The 24,012-nt window shown below is 38.0% G+C and overlaps 1 protein-coding gene across 2 annotated transcripts in view; it reads right to left on the minus strand.

Annotated features, from left to right (window-relative positions):
* FAR1 (fatty acyl-CoA reductase 1) overlaps positions 1-24,012 on the minus strand; it is a 68,294-nt gene that overhangs the window by 34,106 nt on the left and 10,176 nt on the right. For both annotated transcript variants that reach the window (XM_073882887.1, XM_025894138.2), the window contains exon 2: positions 996-1,191. In XM_073882887.1, coding sequence (XP_073738988.1) covers positions 996-1,184 — 189 coding nt within the window. In that variant the 5' untranslated portion in view covers positions 1,185-1,191. The remainder of the gene's footprint in view (positions 1-995; positions 1,192-24,012) is intronic.

Below are 24,012 nucleotides of genomic sequence, written 5' to 3' on the forward strand. Positions count from 1 at the left end.
CATTTTACTCAGGCTCTCAATTCCAGCCAAGACTTTAACATCAGTAATTGCTCCTATCCAGTCTCTCTTGACACTTCTATACTCCTTCTTTCTTCCCTTTTCCCTCTTAAAAACTCTCTAGCCCATTAAGGCAAGGATTCTATCTTATTTATCCCTGAATTCAACCCCCTACATCAGTCAAGTGCCCAGCACTGAGTATGCACAGTAAATGTTTTCTGAAATATAAAAAATGAGTAACAATAAATAACCTCTTACTAGAGGAGGGAGTCGTTGGGAGGGAGATTAAAACATACTAATTACAAGTGATTAAAAGGTACTAGACACTACCTAATAACTAAAAAATTACATAGCTACTATACTAAACTTACTGCCAATGACTGTCAGATAAATTCATTCAATCTGAGAGAATTCAAAGCTTACGATTGTGAGATAATTTTACTCCAGCTCATTTCCATTTTTTCTTATCAATATATTTTTCTAAAGCTTCAAAATGCATGACCTATTCTTGCATTCTAAATGACCCCTCTGTCATCATGTTCTTATTTGTCAAATGGGAATATGTGACTTTGCTACTTCCTAACACTGTTGTGGGGAGCAATCAGTGCTTACAAATTTTTAACTGTTATCAAAGGACAGTGTTTCACAGCATAATAGGTACTAGGTAGAACTACCTCTTAATTACTTATTATCCTGAATACTATCTAAAATACCTAGTAATTACAATAGGTCTCAAATATTCTAAAAACACAGTAAATATCTAACATATAGGTATTTTAGAACTTGTTATAGAATTTTGCCCATCACAGAGGAAAGCTTTTTTTCTCCTTCTAAGCACAAGTCATATCGAGTTTATTGCCATCCTGTAGGATTTTTTTTTTCACTAATTTTTTTCAGGACACCGAAGAAATAAACTGAGCTGTTGATGATTACAATAGTTATACATACAAACACACACTCTTTTCTTTCCTCCAAATGATCATTTTCCCCCCACTTACCTTGCCACTAATAACTTCTTCTACTCGCTCCTGGGGTGTCTGTCCAGCTTTGTGCCTCACCAAAACATACACTGAATTCACCTTAGGACAAGACCTCAGCAACTTTTCCAGAAGTACCTTCCCTAGGAAACCGGTAGCTCCAGTGAGGAGGACATTCTTGCCTTCATAGTATTCTGGGATTGAAACCATTCTGATCCTAAGGAAAACACAGCAAATAAACATCAGTTCAAAGATTTATGTTAATTCTTATGTACTAAAAATCTCTTGGTATCGAAATAAATATTTTAAAGGATAGGCAAACTTAAAGTCGAATGTTAACAAAAGGGGACTTTAACCTTTGGTCCACTGTAGTAAGATGAAAAGAACAACGAACTGCAAAGTTGCCTTCTGATCCCTGTGTTTTCCCCCTGGATCACCTCAGACAAATCACTCACCACCTCTGGCTTCTTTAGTATAGTTTGTACTAAATGACCTCTAAAAATTCCTTCCAGCAATAAGAACCCAAATCTTCATTTAAACCTCTGTTAAACCCTACACACAAATGAATCCTATTTCTCTGTCTCCAAAAGGATTTATAACACCAAATAGAGGTCAGCAGCAAGACTCAATTGCCTAGCTCATATAACATGGTGACGTATCATATTCACCCATCATCACCAGTTGGAACAAGAAGAGGTAACACCAAGTCCTTTCTTTTCCATGTCTGGAGTGACAATATATCCAAAAGGTGCTTAAATCTCCCTTTTAAAAAAGTCACAGAAAGGAATACATGGGTTGACTTATCCTCCCTGTCCAAATTCTACTAAAACAGCAGAAAAGATAGTATACTAAGAGAACAAATAAACAAAAGAACCATGATGAATGGAAAAAAAACAAGATGCAGAAGGATTCATGCAGTATGTCGCTCTTCAATGCTCAAACGCATTCAAAACAATGCTCTTTATTGTTTAGAAACGCACACACACAATAATATTAATAGATGTTTGAGAGGGAGTGCAATACAATCAGAGAAGAGCTTTCAACTTCAATTGTATTTACATTTTCTTTATGCTAGGAAGTAGATACATGTGTTTTATGTCCAAATTTTTCATAATGATAAAAATAATTAATTCAGAACAATCTGAAGATAAGAAATAGACCCATTAACAAGCAGAAAGTAGGGAAGGAAGGAAGGAAAGAAGGAAAGTATTTCTAGAAGAAACAGCCAAGACTAAACTGACAGAGAAGCCATAGCAGAAGAAATAGCAAGCCAAGCAAAGCAAGCGTAGGAAAGGACTTATATGGAGGCAAGAGATATCCCAACCCCCTGAACAAAGAACACCAAGCTCAGGATCAAGCTGAATTAAAGCATAGGGAAGGGGCACCTGGGTGGCTCAGTTGGTTAAACAACTGCCTTCAGCTCAGGTCATGATCCTGGAGTCCCAGGATCGAGTCCCACATCAGGCTCCCCGCTCAGCGGGGAGTCTGCTTCTCCCTCTGACCTTCCCCTCTCTCATGTACTCTCTCTCTTTCTCTCTCTCAAATAAATAAAATCTTTAAAAAAAAAAAGCATAGGGAAATCAAGGTAATTAAAGGATTGCTCACACAATAGTAGAGCCACTCATGACAATCTTACTTCCTGTATAAACTTGAACTCGGGCGCCTGGGTGGCTCAGTTGGTTAAGCGACTGCCTTTGGCTCAGGTCATGATCCTGGAGTCCCAGGATCGAGTCCCGCATTGGGCTCCCTGCTCAGCAGGGAGTCTGCTTCTCCCTCTGACCCTCTCCCCTCTCATGTACTCTCTCTCTCTCTCTCACTCTCTCAAATAAATAAATCTTAAAAAAAAAAAAAAAAAAAACTTGAGCTCCCAAGACTTAGTATTCAGATCTGCTGAGAAGAACATCCAGCATGGGTGCTAGGAACAAAAGTGAAGTAGGGCTGAACCTGACATTGCTCCTTAACATCCACAAATTTTGATGGGGGAGGTGGAGAATCAGGAGAGGAAACTAAAGCAACCAAAAGGAAAAAAGTCTCACAGCACTTGAGCCTCAGAATAAATTTTAGGTTCTAAGCCTATCTGACTGCTGTTGGCCCTTAAGACAAACTCACGCAGAACTCTCCATCAATAATCTCCTTTAGAGAAAAGCTCTTTTGGAAAAACAGACCTCAAAAAACTGAGAGGAAGCCAGTATGAACCACCAAAACCAATCATCCTGCTCCTTCAAAAATATGAATAGATAACCAAGGATCACCAGATATTTAAGAAATGCTTAACAAAATTAAGAAGGACCAAAATAAAAAGCAACAGAATCAACCACAAAGGAAATGAAGGTAATAAAAAATTTAAAGAGAATTTAAATTCTAATAGAAATTCTTCAAGCCATTCACAAGAATATTGCATCCATAAAATAAACAAACTACTATGAAAAAGAAACAGAAGAATAAGAAAGCATGTGAAAATTAGAAATTCAGATGAACAAGAAAATCCAATAAATACATAAACGATTAAAATTAAGTGAATTTAAAAAGGTCACTAAATACAAGGTTTATATGGAAAAAAGCAAATGTATTTCTCTATATCAGCAACACAGAAAATCAAGTAACAACAACAACAACAACAAAACTATACCACTTATCACACCATCCAAAACACCAAAACACTATGGAAAATAGCTAGTATTGATAAGGACATAGAGAAACTGAACCCATGCACATTGCTTGTGGGAATGTAAAATGGTTCAGCTGCTGTGGGGAACGGTGGTGGTGTCTTAAAAAGTTAAACACAGAATTATACGACCTTGCAATTCCACTCCTAGGTATATACCCCCAAAAACTGCCAACAGGTACTCAAACAAGTACATGTACATGCATGTTTACAGCAGCACTGTTTGCAACAGCCGAATAGTACAAATAGCTCAAAAGGTCCATCAACAGATAAATGGATAAACAAATTAGAGCATACACCTACAACAAAATACTATTCAGCCATAAAAAGGAAGGAAGAACTGATACTACACTAGGGGAATGAACTTCAAAAACATACTAAGTGAAATAAGCCAGATACATCACATACTCCATTGATTTCCTGTATAGAAATATCCAGAAAAAATCAATCCATCGAGACAGAATGCAGATTGGTGGTTGGCAGGGGCTGAGGGGTAGGGACAGTGGGCAGTGAAGAGAAACTGCTAGGTGCGCCTGGGTGGTTCAGTTGGTTAAGTGTCTGCCTTGGGCTCCGGTCATGATTCCAGAGTCCCAGATCGAGCCCCACATTGGACTTCCTGCTCAGTGGGGAGTCTGCTTCTCCCTCTGACCCTCACCCCACTCTCATGCTGTCTCTCAATCCCTCTCAAATAAACAAAATTTAAAATAAATAAATAAATAAATAAATAAATAAAATAAAATGGTTAATACAGGGATGCCTGGGTGGCTCAGTCGGTTAAGCGACTGCCTTAAGCTCAGGTCATGATCCCAGGGTCCTGGATCAACTCCCGCATCAGGCTCCCTGCTCAGCAGAGTCTGCTTCTGCCTCTCCCTCTGCCTGCTGCTCTGCCTGCTTGCGCTCTTTCTTTCTCTGACAAATAAATAAATAAAATCTTTCAAAAAACAAAAAATTAAAAAATCAAATGATTAACATATTGTAAAAATTTTACCTCAATGTTTTTTTTAAACTACCAAAAGTTAGAAATAAACTAAAAGATATTTGAGACCGCTCTTCTGAAAACTACAAAACACTGAGAGAAATTAAACAATACCTAAATAAATAGATATACAATGTACATTGCTAGATTAGAAGACATCTTTATACAATGTCAGCTCACCCTCCTTAGATTCAATACAATCCCAATCAAACTCTAAGTTGTTTTACATGTGGATGGAAACTAAGATTCTAAAATGTTATAGAAATAGAAAGGGACAAGAATAGCCAAGACAAGCACTAAGAACAACAAAGCCGGAGAAATTCATTACTGTATAACAAGATATATTATAAAGCTACAAGAATGGGTTTTTGGAACAAATATAGAATACTGCAGTCAATTCACTATCCCTATATAAAATGAATCCTGACTGCTACCTCATACCACACACAAAAATGAATTCTAGATAGACTGTACACTTAAACGTGAAAGGTAAAATAATTACACATCTAGAGGATGACAGAGAACATCTCCACCATCTTGGGGTAGGCAAACATTCATTAAACAGGACACAAGAAGTGCCAACCAGAAAAGAAAATGAATGAACAATCATGAAATGAAGGAACAATCACCACAGACAACATGCATGGGGCTCACATGAGAACACTGAGCCAGAGGCCAGACACACAAAGTGTATACTATATAGTGTTATTTACATAAAGTTCAAAAACAGGCAAAACTCATCAGTTAAAAGTCAGAACAATGGTTATCTTGCAAAGAAGTAGTGACCAGAAGGGAGTGTGAGGGAGGCTTCTGGGATACTGGTTAAGACTTTCTGAATGTATGCTACAGACCAATAAAAAATTTACTTTAGAAAATAAAAACATCGTGTGACTACATGTCCTGGTTTGCCTGGAACAAACTGGTTTATACATGCTATCCCAACTTAAGTTTGAGTAGAGCCCTCTGAAGTCTTTCAGTATGCACAATAAATTATACGGTTACTCTAGTTATAACCAGCTTCCGGTCTAAGTGAGACTATTTCAAGATTTCAGTGACCAAAAGCCTAATTAAAACAATAGGGTATTATAAAGTTAAAATGTTAATAACCTCATAGGGGAGATATGAAGAAACTGTGCATCAACATACCTAACAAATCTGGTAGGTATGAATAACAATTATATGCTAATTACATGTTAACCACAGTGTACTGAGAACATGACCTAGAACAAGTCATCTGATTCTCTAAGCTTCATTTTTTTCATATGTAAGAGTTTATTCAATAAATATTATTAAGCACCTACGAGATATCAGCCACAAGAAAGTTTGCCACAGGTGTACATATGCATTTAAAACAGAAAAAGATACCAGGCAGTTTTCTCTTTAATAATTGAGGATTTACAGCCTCAATATATGATTGGCTCAACCCTAAACTAACTACATACTTTCTTCTCTCATCTACAGAGACAACTTCCCTCTAAAGCCTAAACAGCAAATCTGTTAACACCAAACAGCAGAAAATTTTTATCAAACTTAATTCTGTCTCCTCAAGCTTAGCAATATAAAGGCTGTTTGCTAAGAAGGTTGAAGAACAAAACTGCTTCTTACCAGGTTCAGGTAACTAGCCCAAAGCTATTTACATATGACTTACATGGTTTTCTTCATGGAAGAATTCCCACAAGTCTCCCACTTTATCACAATGCTACCAAAAACTTCACAGGCACTAAGTATTTTTAAACTCTGTGTCTAGGTATTCTTGATTCCCCCCATCCACCAATACATTTATTTCACCTTACTAATTTAATGACGAAGCCAGCATAAATAAGAATTTCTTTCAAGTCCAGACCTGCCACATCTTCCACATAGGTCCTGCCAATGAGGCCAGAAGCTACTAGAAAGACGGAAGCCAGGAAAGAAAATGCTGCCAATCCTTCTAAAGCATGATGTTTTAATTCTGATTGTGTGATTCTACTCCACAGCAAGATATCTAAAGCTCCTGTCATCTGCTGAAAAGTAGCTGCAGCATTGCAATACTGAGGAAAAACAGCGGCATTATCATTCCTGTGTGCTGGGGCGGAAGGGCTATGAAATGTGATTCATATTTATTTTTACTGTTCTTGAGCTGCCTTATGGAAAACATCACTTAACAGTGGCAGCTGAGTATTTTCTTCAAAAAAATACCTTATCCTCACAGAACTAGAATACTAAAATTTGTATGGAACCACAAAAGACCCTGAATAAGCCAAAGCAATCTTGAGAAAGAAGAACAAAGATGGAGGTATCACAATCACAGATTTTAGGACACACTACAAAGCTGCAGTAATCAAAACAGTATGGTACTGACACAAAAGGAGACACATAGATTAATGCAACAGAATAGAGCTCAGAAATAAACCCATGCTTATATGGTCTATTAATCTATGACAAAGAAAGCAAGAATATACAATGGGTAAAAGACAGTTTCTTCAACAAATGGTGTTGGGAAACTGGACCACTTTCTTAACACCATACACAAAACTAAACTCAAAACAGATTAACAACCTAAATGGAAACCTGAAACCATAAAACTCCTAGAAGAAAACACAGGCAGTAATCTCTTTGACTTCAGCCTTAGCAATATTTTTCTACCTGTCTCCTCAGGCAAGGGAAACAAAAGCAAAAATGAAGTACTGAGAGTATGCCAAAATAAAAAGCTTTTGGACAGCAAAGGAAACCATCAATAAAATGAAAAGGCAACCTACTGAATGGGAGAAGACACTTGCAAATGATATATCCAAAATACATAAAGAACTTATAAAATTCAACACCAAAAACCACAAATAATCCAATTCAAAATGGGCAGAGGACCTGAACAGACATTTCTCCAAAAAAGACATACAGATGGTGAAGAGGCACATGAAAAGATGCTCAACATCACAAATTATCAAGGAAATGCAAATCAAAGCCACAATGAGATATCCCTTCATACCTGTCAGAACAATTAGTATCAAAAAGACAAAAAATAACAATGCTGGTGAGGATTTGGAGAAAAAGGATCCCTCTTGCACAGCTGAAGGGAATGTAAATTGGCGCAGCCACTGTGGAAAACAGCAGGGAGGGTCCTTGAAAAATTAAAAACATAGGGCGCCTGGGTGGCTCAGTTGGTTGGGTGACTGCCTTCGGCTCAGGTCATGATCCTGGAGTCCCAGGATCGAGTCCCACATCGGACTCCCTGCTCAGCAGGGAGTCTGCTTCTCCCTCTGACCCTCCCCCCTCTCATGCTCTATCTCATCCCCTCTCTCAAATAAATAAAATCTTTAAAAAAAATTTAGAAAAAAAAAGAAAAATTAAAAACATAATTACCCTATGATTCAGTAATTCCACTACTGTGTATTTACCCAAAGAAAACAAAAACACTAATTCAAAAAGATATGCACTCCTATGTTCACTGCAGCATTATTCACAGTAGCCAAGATATGGAAGCAATCTTAAGTCTCCATAGATGAATGGGTAAAGAAGATGTGGTGAACACACACACACACACACACACACACATATACATACATATATATACACAGCATGGAATATTACTCAACATAAAAAAAAAAATGAGATCTTGGCATCTGGGACAACAAAGATGGACCTAGAGAGTATCATGCTAAGTGAAATGAGTCAGACAGAAAAAGACAAATACCATATGCTATCGCTCATACGTGAAATCTAAAAAACAAAACAAATGAATAAACAAGAAGTAGAAACAGACCCATAAATGCAGAAAAAGATTAGTGGTTGCCAGAGAAGAGGGGCAGGCAAATAGGCAAAAATGGGTGAAGGAGAGTGAGAGGTGGAGGCTTCCAGTCATGGAATGAGTAAGTCACAGGGATGAAAGGTACAGCATAAAGAATTCAGTCAATTGTATTATAATAGAGTTGTATGGTGACACTTGATGGCTACACTTGTGGTGAGCAAAGCATAACATATATACTTGTTGCATTAGTATGTTGTACATCTGAAACTAATGTAACATTGTGTGTCTACTATACTTCAATTAAAAAAAAAAATACCCTCTCTTATGGTTCCAAAGTTAAAGAGGCAGAACTCTTTTAAAAGACCAGTAAAAATGCTGGGTACTAGATATCACTATTACTTTAAGATTTTCTTGCTAGAGTGGTTTTATATTATGCATTTATATTTATATTAAGAAAACATATTACAGGGCGCCTGGGTGGCTCAGTCGGTTAAGCGTCTGCCTTTGACTCAGGTCATGATCCCAGGGTCCTGGGATCAAGTCCCACAACGGGCTCCCTGCTTTGTGGGGAGCCTGCTTCTCCCTCTCCCTCTGCCTGCCACATCCCCTGCTTGTGCTCTGTCTCTCTCTCTGTCAAATAAATAAATAAAATCTTAAAGAAAACATATTACAAATGTACTTAAATGGGGATACAGTTCACTCACTTCCTACATTCACTCACTTCAAGTCCAGATGCTGCCACTTTGAAGCTGGAGATCCTAAGATAAATCTTAAACTTCTACTCTGAACCTGTTTCCTTATCTGTAAAAAAGAGAACATGCAGTAGGTTTTAAGGAGAAAAAGAGCCTGAAATGGCCACAAATGGAGAAACCACAAAGAACTTCCAAAATAGCAGTCACTCGGTCAATATAACTGCACCTTTGTAAAACAACTATACTCTCATAATAAATGTCCTAGTATTAGTGGAAGGCTAATCATCTTGTCTGAATTAGTTTTAGAAACTAAGTTTTAGAAGCTTAGTTAAGATAAATGAGTAAAGACCAGTCCTCTCTCTCCCATTTCAACTTTTTTTTTTTTTTAAAGAGTTCTTTCGATAGATAAAGCTATTAAAGTAAGAGATTGGGGTAGTAAAATAACCAGAAAACTAGAAAAAATCTAGCAAAGGAAAAAAAAAGCAGCTCTTAAAGTGCCAAGAAATGGGGATTCCTTTCTCTGTATTAGAGCTAGAAACAACTTTAATTAAAACTTAATACTCTGACAACTAGTTGTTTCAGACACTTGCTAAGCAGAAAGACAAATGTGAACAATTAATGTGGAGAGTAGGGCATGGTAGGAGGAAGGAATAAGAGGCAATTCTAAAGATTTGAAGCCAAGTTTTACAGAAGATTCCCAGTGATGAGAAAAAATACTAACAAAGGGAAAAAAGGAAAAGGAAAATCTATTAAGCACAAAAAACCCATATCTCTCACGCTTTCAGATACAGTTTCCCAAGTCTCTTTAATAATCTTCCTGCCTTAGGTCACTCAGCACACCTATGGGCAAAGCCAAATTTGAACCAATATCTTCAAAGTAAATCCCACATTTTGGGGGCGGGGGGAATAAGGTTTCTACTTGTCCTTTGAGGTGAGGTAAAGGCATCAACTCATGGATAAGGACTGAATGCAAGCACTGGAAGAGAAATTTAGAGAAAGTGAAGAGATTGGAAAAGATGGTCTTGAAGGTCTGTTTCATTTTGTACAATTCCCCACAGGAGGAAACAGAATAGCATTCTTCACTACAGGGCCTTCTTGGCATATAATAGACAAAAATCTGCTTCACAGAAATTTTAACATATAAAATAAGGCAAATTCTGGCTGAAGAATCCTTAAAATTCCACATTATGCCACAATAAGAGTCGATGGGCCTAACTAGCAACACAGAATAGAACTGTAACTATTAACTGGTTCAGGTAGACTCTTAAACAATTAAAATTTAAAGGCAATTAAGATTTTACCAGGACTTCCCTGAGGGCCATTTCCAGAGGCAGCCAACAAAGAGAGAGCAGAAGAGGTCTACTGTCAAACAGAACTTGTCTCAAAGACCGTCTAGTTGGGGCTTAATTATTGTCACTATCAGTCTGAATAAAAAAGACATTATCCTCAGGTTAAGAATATGAGCTTATCAAAGGTTAGTGGATTTATTTCCAACTCTGCTCCACCCAATCCACTGAAAGACCTTACCTAGATAGAATCATCCATTGGAATGTTAGAAATAAAAAACCCAGGTCAGGAGAGGTAGTAATAAGGGTGGAAGACAAGAAGCTCTGAGGTCTTGCTTAAGCTAAATAACAAATTCAAACATGTTTCTACAAATATCTATAGCAAAATAATCCTAAGGATCACTGAATTTTGAAAACATGTACAGTATGTAACTGTGAAAAACAGAAATGTTGTGTGAGGGAGCGTGGCGGATCAGAATATACACCTTATGGATTTACTTTGAGCTAAAGGCAATAGAGATTTAACAGACGCAGAAAGAAGTCTTCCCTGAGCTTCCCCCACCTGACTAAAAGCAGGAACTTTTGAGAAATGAGGACTGCCATAATGAGGACTCTGGGGGAGTTTTATGGCCAAGAAGATGATGTAAATAAAGGTAGCACTGAGATGAGTCTGCACAACAAACCTTATTAAAATAACCCCTATCTTCTGTGACTTTTCCCATGTATTTACCTTCTTACGATTTACTGCTACTAGAAGCCCAAACTCCTTTTCCTTTGTCTAGCCACTTCTCCATAATTTTTTTTGCATTTTTAATTAACTTTATTTTTAAATTGTTTTTTAATTCCAGTATAGTTAACATAGTGTTATATTAGTTTCAGGTGTACAACACAGTGATTCAAGAATTTTATACATTGCTCAGTGCTCATTGTAAGTGTACTCTTTAATTCCCATCACCTATTTCACCCACCCTCCTCTCCCACCCATCACTTCATAATTTATCACCCTTTGTTAATATGGTATATAAGCTTTCAAGTCTTAACCACCTCTCTTTGGGTTTTCATGTCTTTTCTGTGACATGAAAACCCTAGCGCACATAAAAAAAAAAATGTGTGTGTATATACACACATACACACACCCCTTTCCTCCTGTTAATCTGTCTTTTGTCAGTTTAATTAGCAGACACCAGTCATAGAATTTAGAGGGTAAAAGAAAAGTGTTTCCTCCACGACATAAGTAGGAAACTAAATCTCTAGTGAACCAGTGAACCCATTTTCAGTACTGTATGAAATCAGGCCCTGCTATAAACTGTTTCCTGCTAAATAACATAGGCCCTTTGTGGAAACAAGCCTTTCGTATAACCTGATGCCATGATATGGTAGGAACCCTTGAGCTCTGAGTCTAGTAGGGCTGGGCTGGAATCCAGGTATACCCATTTATCTTGGGGGTGAACTCACTTACCTATTTGGTTCTTTGGTTTTCTCATCTCTGAAATACACATAGCATACCCAAACCCCTCTTCGCTTCATAGCATTTGTGTGACGATTAAATGTAATACACAAAAGACTAGACACACAATTACATTTTTACAGTTTTAAATAGTTCCACAAGAGCCCTTTCCAAATTCAGGAATCACAGTTGATTTAAGGTAGGCTGACTGGAATCCAAACTTTGAGAAACACTGCCTAGCCCATTTTCAAGGTAAAATGGAAGAAATAACAGGCAGGGATTTAAAAAAATCTTTAATCCTAACCTTTAGAACATAATACCTGTCCACCTCAGGGAATGAAGAACTTCAACCTAAAGGCCCCACCCAAGCTACTGCACTATTAAGGGAGAAAAACCCTGGCAGAGCTTTCAGAAACCTGATTTCACCAGCAATGTGGGATGTATAGAATATCTGCTGCCTTAAATCTGGATTTCTATTATTTGGTAGATGAGCTTCTGAGACATCCACCTTTCAAAAAGTTGCCGTTAATTCCCTATTCTCATAGTATGAGTCTGGACCAGAGGGTGGCAAACTATTGCCCCAGAGTCAAATCTCTCCTAATTCCCTTTTTTTAAATAAAATTTTGTTGGAACACAGCAACACCCTGCCTTGTGAAATACCCATACTTGCTTTTATACTTAAACAGTGAGCTAAGTACTCACAACAGACACGTTATGGCCCACAAAGCCTAAAATATTTACTGTCTATCCCCTAACAGAAAATTTATAGACCCCTGGCCTAGACCAAGATCCTGAGTTTCTGTTCCAGTTCCTGGGTCATACTGTGTTCCCACTAAGCCATAATGCTGACTGTTCCTCCTGGATGAACTCTCATAGTCTGCCTAGCTCTTACAAGTTCCCTATCCCCAGAATCTGTCCCTAAACCTAGAGCTTCTATTTGGAAATTCTATTTCAATCTTAAATAAATTCTGGACCCTATGGAAATGAAACATTCTAGTGATAAATAAAGCTGTATCCAAAGACACCTAACTCCAGTTCCTCAAGGCACAAAATTCCACACCTCAAATATTTTTACCAGTCCAATTTAGAACCAAGTTCATGAGCCACTGCCCCGCCCCCCCGACAATAGCCAAAAGGTTAATAATTTGTATACCCTCTTTGGGAGGCTACAGCCTTATTTTTAGACCAGATAAATCCCTCTATAGGTGCTTCCCTAACTTTAATGTGCACACAAATGACCTGGAGACCTTGTTAACACACAGATTCTGATCCAACAGGTTTGGGATGAGCCTAAGATTCTTCATTGCTAACGGTTCCTAAGTGATGCAGGAACCACACACTCTAAGTGATAAGACTATACTAAACACCGTGATCCTAAGTGCCAACACTATTTAATAACCTGTAATAATCTGTTTTATTTAACAAGGCAAATGAAAAGGAACAAAGAAAATATCAAGATTATTCCCCCACTTTCTGGGGCGCCTGGGTGGCTCAGTCATTAAGCGTCTGCCTTCGGCTCAGGTCATGGTCCCAGGGTGCTGGGATCGAGCCCCACATGGGGCTCCCTGCTCGGCGGGAAGACTGCTTCTCCCTCTCCAACTACCCCCTGCTTGTGTTCCCTCTCTCACTGTGTCTCTGTCAGATAAATAAATAAAATCTTTAAAAAAAAACAGACTATTCCCCTACTTTCAAGTGCATACATGTACATGTACATCCTTATATTATATATCCATGGTCTTTAACATAAAATGTGATGTTCCACGTGTAACTAAGGCTAAATTTTACTCATTCTGAAAAATGTAAATTAAAACTACAAGACTTATTTTTTCACTTATGAGACTTACAAAGACCAAAAAGTTTATAATCAGAGTTTACACATGTAACAGACTCTTATATTGCTGGTAAATTAGTACAAACTATGGGGATAGGGTGGGAATCTGACAGTATCTATCAAATTTTAAATGTTCATTCCCTTTGACCCTGTCATTCTATTTCTAAAAATTTATCCTGCAGTTATTCTTGCAAGTGTGTGAAATGATGTATTTAATGTAACACTGATAGCAAAAGACTGAAAACCTAAATGTCCACCAACAGGTGACTGAGCCAACAAAGTGTTATATTACTAAAATGGCATACTCTGCATCTAAAAAAGGAATGAGGGGCACCTGGGTGGCTCAGTCATTAAGCGTCTGCCTTTGGCTCAGGTCATGATCCCGGAGTCCTGGGATCGAGCCCCGCATCGGGATCCCTGGTCAGCGGGAAGCCTGCTTCTCCCTCTCCCACTCCCCCTGCTTGTGTTCCCTCTCTCGCTGTGTCTCTCTCTGTTAAATAAATAAAAGCTTTAAAAATAAATAAATAAATAATAATAATAAAAAGGAATGAAGTAGTTCAACATATGTATATTGATATGCAATAATAGCATTCATGATAAATTTTAACAGTCAAGAAGTAATATACCGTATGATACACCAACTTTTGTGAAAAGAGGAATGGAAAAAAGTATGCACATGCTTATAAATAGATTACTGTGGCAAGAAAACCCAAAAAATTGGTAATGATGGTTACCTCTGGGAGGGAGAACTCAACAAGTGGGCAAGAGAGATGATGAGGATTTACTTTACATATCCTTCTGTGCATTTTTAAATTATGTACTATGTGTTATATATTTTTAAAACATTTTTTATAAAATAGAAAAGTCAGAGGGTACCAAAAAAATATCTGAAAGCACGAATTTTCCTCTCATTTAGCCAGTCTCCACTATATTTTGTCTTCTATTTACCAACTCATTTTCATTTAGAAAAAAGTTTGACAATTTTTTTTTTTGAGCAACACAAGCGGGAAGGTTTATTAAAGCAAAAAGTACACTCTCAAGATATGAGAGTGGGCAAGAGAGAAAGACAGACAGAGACAGAGAGACAGGGAGACAGAGACAGAGAGACAGAGAGTGAGTTGCGCCTGACAAACTTTTTAAAAGTAAAAATAAAAGAGTAGTGTTGTTAAGGAAAAAAAAGGGTATCATCTTTTTTCTGCTGATCTTTATTACTTACATTTTCATCCCTTTTCTTTATTAGATGGAAAAACCTATTAGATTAAAAACCAGATGATAACTATGAAACTGTTGAAGAACAAGACTCTAAAAGGCTGGATTTCAAGAATGGAATGTGACAAATACATTCCCCCTTCAGATAATGTTGACCTTGGGATCAGATGCCCCTCTCTTCCATCTCCTGAGAGATCACCTATGTTCACCATGTTCACTAAGTCGTCAAGTACAGAGAATTACCAAATACAGTTCTGCAGTGTGAAGTCTAGACTTGTTCTACCTATATATGTTTCTTTCTGCACCAGCAATTTTAACATAAATTGTAAAATCTGACAAATCTTTATTTGTAAGGACTTAGTTCTATGTTTTAGCAGTTACAAATTTATTTAGGGCAACTAAGCACTGAATATGAAAGTCTCAAGTTAATGTCAAACTATTCAATCCACTTTCCTATAAATTTCCACCACTTAACAGCTGTACCTTGAAGTAGGGTCCATTTAGTTGTCTTCCTCTTAAAATCTGGCTCCTCTGTGCCTTTACCATGTAAACAAAGCCAAAGTCAAAATCTACCAATGGGGACAGAAGGGAGACCCAATGGACAATGACCAATGGACAAAGATTAAGATTATTAAGATTAAGTCAGTCACTGAATCCCATTCAGAGGTCATTCTTCTGTGTTTAACACAAGCACATCCAATGCCATTTCTGTCTCACTGGATGACCGCCGGGTAGGAGTACCTAAGGAAATTCCAGCATCAGATAAAAAGTTGACCTAGATGGGTCTTTTAATAGCCTTCAGATTCCATCACTGAAAAGTAAGAAAAAAAATTTTAAATATCCTTAAAAGGGAGGAATTACAAAATATTCTAAACCAACAGTTAGCAAAGGTTTTCTGTAAAGGGTTAGGTAGTAAATATTTTCAATTCTGTAGGCCATACAATCTTTATATCAACTACTCAATTCTGCCATTTGGGGCACAAAATCAGCCATAAATAATTAAGTAAATGAATGGGTATGGATGTGTTCCAAAAAAATTTCATTCACAAAAGGAGAAAGGCAGTGTGAAAGCCATAGTTTGCTAACCCACATTCTAAATGATTTCTAATATTTCATATTCCGAAAAGTGAACACAAATGCGAAAGGCATCTTTGGGACACCAGTCTGGTATGAAAATTCATGTGATTTCACTACTACTAGACTTACCATGCATATCACTGTAAAACAGTAAATACTTGTTTGATATAATATCTTCAAAAACAAACCAACACATGAATGTCAGCCTTCAGAAATATAAATACGCCAGTGGCTAAATGCAAAATCAAAACATAACCTATAGCCTGTTTCAAGGCATGTAAAAAAAAAAATCTGTATTTTTAAAAGGAAAGCCCATTAAGATGTTCAGGGGTGAGGTTTGGGCAGTATTATTTTGGAGAAAGGGTGACAAGGGAAGAGGAGCACAAAATATATTTCTGTCACAGACTCAGAAATCCTAGACCACTAGCTTTTTCAAAATAATTTTGATATAATAATCAAAAAATAACACAGAATTGGGGCACCTGAGTGGCGCAGTCACTTGAACATCTGACTCTTGGTTTCAGCTCAGGTGACTCTTGGTTTCGACTCAGATCGTGAGATCAGAACCCAGTGTCAGCTCCATGCTCAGCACAGAGTCTGCTTGAGTTCCTCTCTCCCTCTGCCTCTCCCCACTATGCGCTCACACGCTCAATCTCTCTCTCTCAAATAAATAAATAAATCTTAAAAAGTTTTTTAATAACACAGAATTTAAAAAGGTCATGAGCTAATCCAACACATAGCAAGATATAAAAGTCTGTTTATATACTGGTATAGATCTAAAAGAACCTAGATTGGGCGCCTGGGTGGCTCAGTTGGTTGAGCGACTGCCTTCGGCTCAGGTCGTGATCCTGGAGTCCTGGGATCGAGTCCCACATCGGGCTCCCTGCTCAGCGGGAAGTCTGCTTCTCCCTCTGACCCTTTCCCCTCTCATGCTCTCTCTCTATCTCATTCTCTCTCTCAAATAAATAAATAAAATCTTAAAAAAAAAATAAAATAAAATAAAAAAAAATAAAAGAACCTAGATTATTCTTCTCTACTGAAAAGTGTATTATTTACAATTTTATTTAGCTAAAGGTTAAATATGGGGATGGGGAGCAGGAGTGAGGGGAAAAGAGACTAAGCACATGATAAATATCACATAAACATGAAAATCCCCCAGAAAGCCACATGCAACCGCAATGACCGTGAGGGGATCCTATACACCCTACACATAACCTTTGCTTCCTCCTTTTCCCTTCTGTTTTTCCAGTAAAGGGGAAATAGGGATTAGGTATCTCTAACCAATCGAAATTAATTAACTCTCTAATCCATAAGTTCATGAACAGGCTTTGGGGGTAGGGGGATACAGGTGGAGGTTCAAGAACATGTTAAAGTTTCAAGCAAAATACTGTTGTGTGTCTGTTTATGTATGTGCACAAATAAACAGTCCCACGCATACATCTGCACATTTTTCTAGGGAAAGAATCCACTGCTTTTATCAGATTCTCAAAGGGGTCAATGAGCCTAAACAGTTAAAAACTACCATCAAATTTCATGTGTATTATGTATGCATGCCGGAAGGAAGGGGGACTTAACATACAGAGAACAGACTTCATGGGTACTGATGAAAAATCCCATTCACATCTACTCTGGAATAAAGATTTATAAATGGTTAAAACATAATTATACAAATCTCCCTTGAGGCCTGTTATGGATTGAGCTGTGTTCCCTCAAAAGAGAGATGCTGAATTCCTAACTCCCAGTACCTCAGAATGTGACTTTATTTGGAAATATGATCCTTGGAGATGTAATTAGTTAAAGGTAAATGATATCACACTGGAGCAGACTGGGTTACTAATCCAATTATCACTGGTGTCCTTATAAGAAGAGGACCATGTGAAGACAGAGAAACACAGGAAGAACTCCATGTGACAACAAAACCAGAGACTGGAGTTACACAGCTACAAGCCAAAGAACACCAAAATTGCCAACAAAAAAGCCAGGAAGACGCAACAAAGGATTCCTCTGCAGGTTTCAGAGGGAGCATGGCTTTCAGACTTCTAGCCTCCAGAACTATGAGACAATAAATTTGGTTTGAGCCACCGTTTGTGGTACTTTGTTACAGCAGCCCTAGGAAACTAATAGAAAGCCAAATATCAATCTCAATAGCAACTAAAATTAGGGTACAGTGAAAAGGCCTTCTAAAGATGATGCATATGCTCTCATGCCATAATAAACATATCAGGGACACTTCCCAACATAGGAGATACACCTTCAGTTACCAAAATACACTCTACTTAATACTTAAAGATGGACTAGCTTTTCCAAATGGGTGCAGGATAAAGGGGTAAAAAAAAGTTTTATATCACAAAAGTAAAAGATCAAAATAAAGTTAATGTTAGATCCCAGAACAAATCATTAGGGTGTATTCCTTACCATACATTTACACATGGTCAAATCTCAGTATATAGTAGCAGGTTCAGGAAAAGCAGTGCTCTGATTATCTATTGCTGTATAACAAAATTACTCAAAAACTTAGTGTGTAAAAACAATAATCATTTTCATCTCTCTCACAGTATCTGTAAGTTAGGAATTTGTAAAGGGTTCAACTGAACAGTTCTAGCTGAAAAGTTCTAGCTCCTGATCTTAGCTCCTTCATATCTCTCCACCTCAAGGACTTTGGGCTTCTTTGCAGCATGGCAATCTCAGGCTAGATTGCTTACAAAGCTGCTAAAGTCTTCAAGACCAGGATTCTACTAAGTTAGGTAGAAGCCTTCTCACCTTTTCTGACCTCGCCTTGGAAGTCATGCAGTATAACTTCTGCTGCATTCTATTGCTGCCAAGTGATTCAAAAGACCACCCAAATCCAAGAGGAGGAGACATAAGCCCCACCTCAGGATGAGAGGAGTCAAGATCACACTGAAAGAACATGTGAGATGGGAGATATTGTTAAAACCATCTTTAGAAAATACCATCTGCCACCAAGGGCATGGAGAGATAACTGCTTATTACTTTTGAGACTATCAACTATTTAATCAATCCATGTTGGACCTATTTCTTGGGCCTAGGGAACAATAAAGAGTTATTCCTTGTTAAATATTTTTAGTTACCCAAAACTCCTTTAAAAAAATATGGCCCCATGGGCCTCATACTTTGAAATATTTTGCCTACCAAATAACCTCTTTCATTGAATAAAAATTTCACTTTTGCTTATTCACTTGTGAACCTCTAATCAGGAAGTGACCATTTGGAGTTGACACACTTCTAGCCAAAAGCAAGCCAACTCATTTTAGCTTGACTATGAAGAGGCTTCACCTTGTAGATAAGTATATATACTTAAAGATTTTTGATAGTCTTCCATGGGAGGCATACTGGGAATCATTGGCTTGTGTCTTTTCTATTATATTTTAATAACTCTGCAATCATTATTTAGTGTTTTAAGACTCAACAGAAAACTGCCTCTTTGAAAGTAAGCTGTAAGCAACAAATAAAGGGCCAAAATGCAAACTCAAAATGCACAAACTATTTACTGTACTCAAGCTGATAAGAATAGTGGGTTCCTTTTTCCTTTTTCAAAAATTAAGGCTTATAAGGCATTTTTCCACAAACAAAAGAATAGCTGTAGCATCTTGGTTAACAGTTCTTTTTTCAATAAAAGATGCTAGTGTCCAACCCTGTTGTAAGCACCCATTGAAGTAGATATAATGGGCACTCTGTTTGCCTACACAGACACTGGCATATGAATACTTAACTCTCTGAATCCTATCTTCCTCAATGTCTAAGATACTTCTTGGTGGTTAGGAATCCCAATAGGTTCATTAGTTCTCTTACGGGCACTACACAGCTATTTTATACACTGAGGTTGCTCCATAAGCATGGCACTCTGGCCAGCATTAGATGCCTCTAAGGCTTCATTACCCTGGAAAATATTAGACATTAACAAAAATCAGACTCCAAATTCCTTTGAGTGATATAAAGAACTTTAAAAAGTCAAGTTTTCCTCCTTCAGAAAATAAATATCAATTCTAAAGCATTAAAGTTATCTGCTGACAAGAAAACTTCAATTTTTCAGCAATATCCATTTTCTTTTGTTTCTCTTTCTGTTCTCAAAGCCTGTACCAGTGGGGTAACTTCTCTACCGTAAAGCCTACAGAAGGGTTGCCTTCCTATTAAGTTTGGTAATATACAGTTCCATTGCTTGTAAAAGCACGTGTTCAATTCCATTCTGGGAGAAAACAATTTTTAAAAAAGTAGTTACCATAAGTCACATGATTTTTTCCTAAACTATTGTTCTACAGTCTCTCTTCACCTTAATAAAAATGTTTTCATGTTAAGACGTGAAATTTTTATCCAGTACTTTCAGACTCAGAAAAGTGAAATATAGGATTCCAATATACATAGTTATACTAATACTTTTAAGTGTATTACCAAAAATCAGGCTTCTTGAACACAACTAAAGAACGGGAAATATCCCGTTTGGCTTAGGAATTCATGGAAGTTGTACATTTGACTCCATAATATATTTAAGGGTTAATATAAAAAAATTTCAAGTTACTCAGTAAAACTGATGTTAACAGGAAAATGTATCATGTTTACCATGAACATGTAGACTACCTACAGGTTTACCCAAAAACTGACTCAGGCAGTTTACTAATTATGTATTTTGTGTGGTGTAACTTAAAACTACCAAAGTCTATTCATGAAGATTAAGATCATTCAGAACAAGCTGGTAGAATCAGGTATTCCACTGCTTATAGAAGCAGTTTAGATTCAGTTTAGGAGTTCCGACTCAGTCTGATTATTACAGCAAATGCCAACCGGTAACGGCAGAAAAGGCTCTGAAATTCCTGCTTTATGCTGTACGTTGTATTTCATGTTTCTTTTGTGTCACTTCCTTATGTACCTTCTGAATCTGTTCTCAAGGCTGAAATCTGAAAACTGGTACATCCTCCAAGGCAGCATTTTCCAAATCATGGTAAATGGGGCTGGGAAACTGTACGCTTTACCCCCAACCAGGGATCAACAAAGTGTATTAGCATATCAAAGACTAGCAAATGTCCTGAGGTGAGGAAGCCCACTGAACTCGATTTAAGCCCAGGCTCTCACAAATTTCCCAACACAGCTAGAGAAACAATGCTCCGGAGAAGCTCAAAGATTACATTCTAAGGTAATAATTATCCAAAAATGGACCAAACCTCCCATGGACTACAAATGATTTAGAAAGCATGATCCAAACCTCTCACGGACTACAAATGATTTAGAAAGCATGATCTTCCTTTGACGCATAAGACTACTTATAAGTAAACTATTAAGCCAGTAATTAAGAGTTGCAAAAACGGGAATGTTATTAGAATGTATCAAAGACTTCAATCTGTATACAATTAATACCTCTGGCTGCTGCAACTCCCAATGCTACAAAGCTCCTACACCACATATGCACACTCAAAAGCTAGAATTCTGACATTTTCAAGAGGGGCACTGTCAGTGAAGTTGTGTTGTCTTTAGCTGGCCATGGTTTTCAATAATCGTTATTTTTACTTTTTAATTAAAAATTAGCATTGAGCGGGCGCCTGGGTGGCTCAGTTGGTTAAGCGACTGCCTTCGGCTCAGGTCATGATCCTGAAGTCCCGGGATCGAGTCCCCGCATCGGGCTCCCTGCTCAGCGGGGAGTCTGCTTCTCCCTCTGACCCTCTGACCTCTCGTGCTCTCTCTCATTCTCTCACTCTCAAATAAATAAATAAAATCTTTAAAAAAAAATTAGCATTGAGCTTCATACGTATCATTTTAGTTGTTTTATTAAACCTGCAGAATGTATTATACAATTGCATCACTAGGATTTGAGACCTACAGTTTTCTAACCAGTCTAGACTTAGACATATTTTTCACAATTCAATTAGGAACTAACCATACCTCTAACTGCTGAAGAAAATCCCTCTTACCCCAAAATGCTTGTACCTTGACAATTACTATTATTTTTCCACCAGAAAGTGGGAATTATTGAGCTAAACAATGACCTAGCTAAAGATGGGATTAAAACAGCTTGAGAGTCACTGTTTTAAGGGTCCTTGCCCTGGCTATAAGGTCACCAACACAGGGGCAGGTGTTCTTCCTGCCCACCAGGTCTACACCAACCAAATGTGATGTAAGGACCTGGAATCAGGCCCTTCATGGAAGTAATAACTTCTCTGAACTTGAATGTGAACAATCCCTCCAGTCTCTAGTTCTGGAAACCATCCAGAAATGTCTTAAAAAGGACTAAATCCCATAACAAACCCTCTTCTCAAAAAATCCTTTCCCAGGGGAGCTCCTGGGTGCCTCAGATGGTTGAGCGTCTGCCTTTGGCTCAGGTCATGGTCCCAGGGTCTCAGGATCGAGTCCCACATCAGGCTCCTGACTCAGCGGGGAGCCTGCTTCTCCCTCTCCCTCTGCCTTTCCCCCTGCTCATGCACTTCTCTCTCTCTCTGTCTCAAATGAATAAATAAAATCTTCAAAAAAAAAAAAAAAATCCTTTCCCAGGGCGCCTGGGTGGCTCAGTTGGTTAAGCGACTGCCTTTGGCTCAGGTCATGATCCTGGGGTCCCGGGATCGAGTCCCATATCGGGCTCCCTGCTCAGCGGGGAGTCTGCTTCTCCCTCTGACCCTCTTTCCTCTTGTGCTCTCTGTCTCTCATTCTCTCTCTCTCAAGTAAACAAAATCTTTAAAAAAAAAAATCCTTTCCCAGTTTACCTTTAAAATTTTGCCAAGTTCACAGATATAGCTTGCAACTAAATGTTGTCAGGCAGGGATCAGCCCAGAAAGGTATAGAAAACCTAAGGGGAGTGTCTAATGACTTTGTGGATTCTCATTATCTGTTTCCAGCTGTGAAACTGATTTAAGCTCCTAAGAACCTTACCTGAATAAGCATTGTAACCATGGGTTATTGTGCTAAAGATGGGTTGAGAACATGTAAGGCAAAGTAAAAACATTAAGAATGTAAAAATCCAGGTAATTCTTAGTCAATTTATCATTTGAGAATCAAAGCCACAATGCTAAAAAAGCTAGTGTAAAGATACTTCCTTCTCCAGAAACAGATCCAGAATGAAGACAGCCAAAATCAGTAAGCACAATAGACCTATCAAAAATCAGTAATGAGGGGCGCCTGGGTGTCTCAGTTCGTTAAGCAACTGCCTTTGGCTCAGGTCATGGAGTCCCTGGATCGAGTCCCACATCAGGCTCCCTGCTCGGCAGGGAGTCTGCTTCTCCCTCTGACCTTCCCCCCTCTCCTGTGCTTTCTCTCATTCTCTCTCAAATAAATAAAATCTTAAAAAAAAAAAATCAGTAATGAATAATCCAGTCAAGAAATGGGCAGAAGACATGAACAGACATTTCTCCAAAGAAGACATACAAATGGCCAACAGACACATGAAAAAATGTGCAACATCACTCGGCATCAGGGAAATACAAATCAAAACCACAATGAGATACCACCTCACACCAGTCAGAATTGCTTAAATTAACAAGTCAGGAAAAAACAAATGTTGGTGAGGATGCAGAGAAAGGGGAACCCTCCTACAGTGTTGGTGGGAATCAAGCTGGTGCAGCCACTCTGGAAAACAGTATGGAGCTTCCTCAAGAACCTCAAGGAGGAATCTCAAGAAGTTTAAAATAGGGATATCCTATGACCTAGCAATTGCACTACTAGGTATTTACCCAAAGGATACAAATGCTATAATCTGAAGGGGCGCCTGCACCCCAATGTTTATAGCCGCAATGTCCACAATCGCCAAACTATGGAAAGAGCCCAAATGTCCATCGACAGATGAATAGATAAAGAAGATGTGGTATACAAACATATATTAATATATACTATATTACTCAACCATCAAAAAGGATGTGATCTTACCATTTACATCGACATGGAAGGAACTGGAGGGTATTATGCTGAGCAAAATAAGCCAATCAGAAGAAGACAATTATCATATGGTTTCACTCATATGTGGAATTTAAGAAACAAAACAGGATCATAGGGAAAGGGAGGGGAAAAATAAAATAAGATGAAATCAGAGAGGGAGACAAACCATAAGAGACTCTCAACTATAGGAAACTACAGGAAACAAACTGAGGGAGGGGGAGGTGGGTGGAGGGATGGGGTAACTGGGTGATGGCCATTAAGG

This window comes from Callorhinus ursinus, unplaced genomic scaffold, assembly GCF_003265705.2.
Source record: "Callorhinus ursinus isolate GAN/ISIS: 27379988/994484 unplaced genomic scaffold, GSC_fseal_2.0 scaffold49, whole genome shotgun sequence".
Taxonomy (NCBI): Eukaryota; Metazoa; Chordata; class Mammalia; order Carnivora; family Otariidae; genus Callorhinus; species Callorhinus ursinus.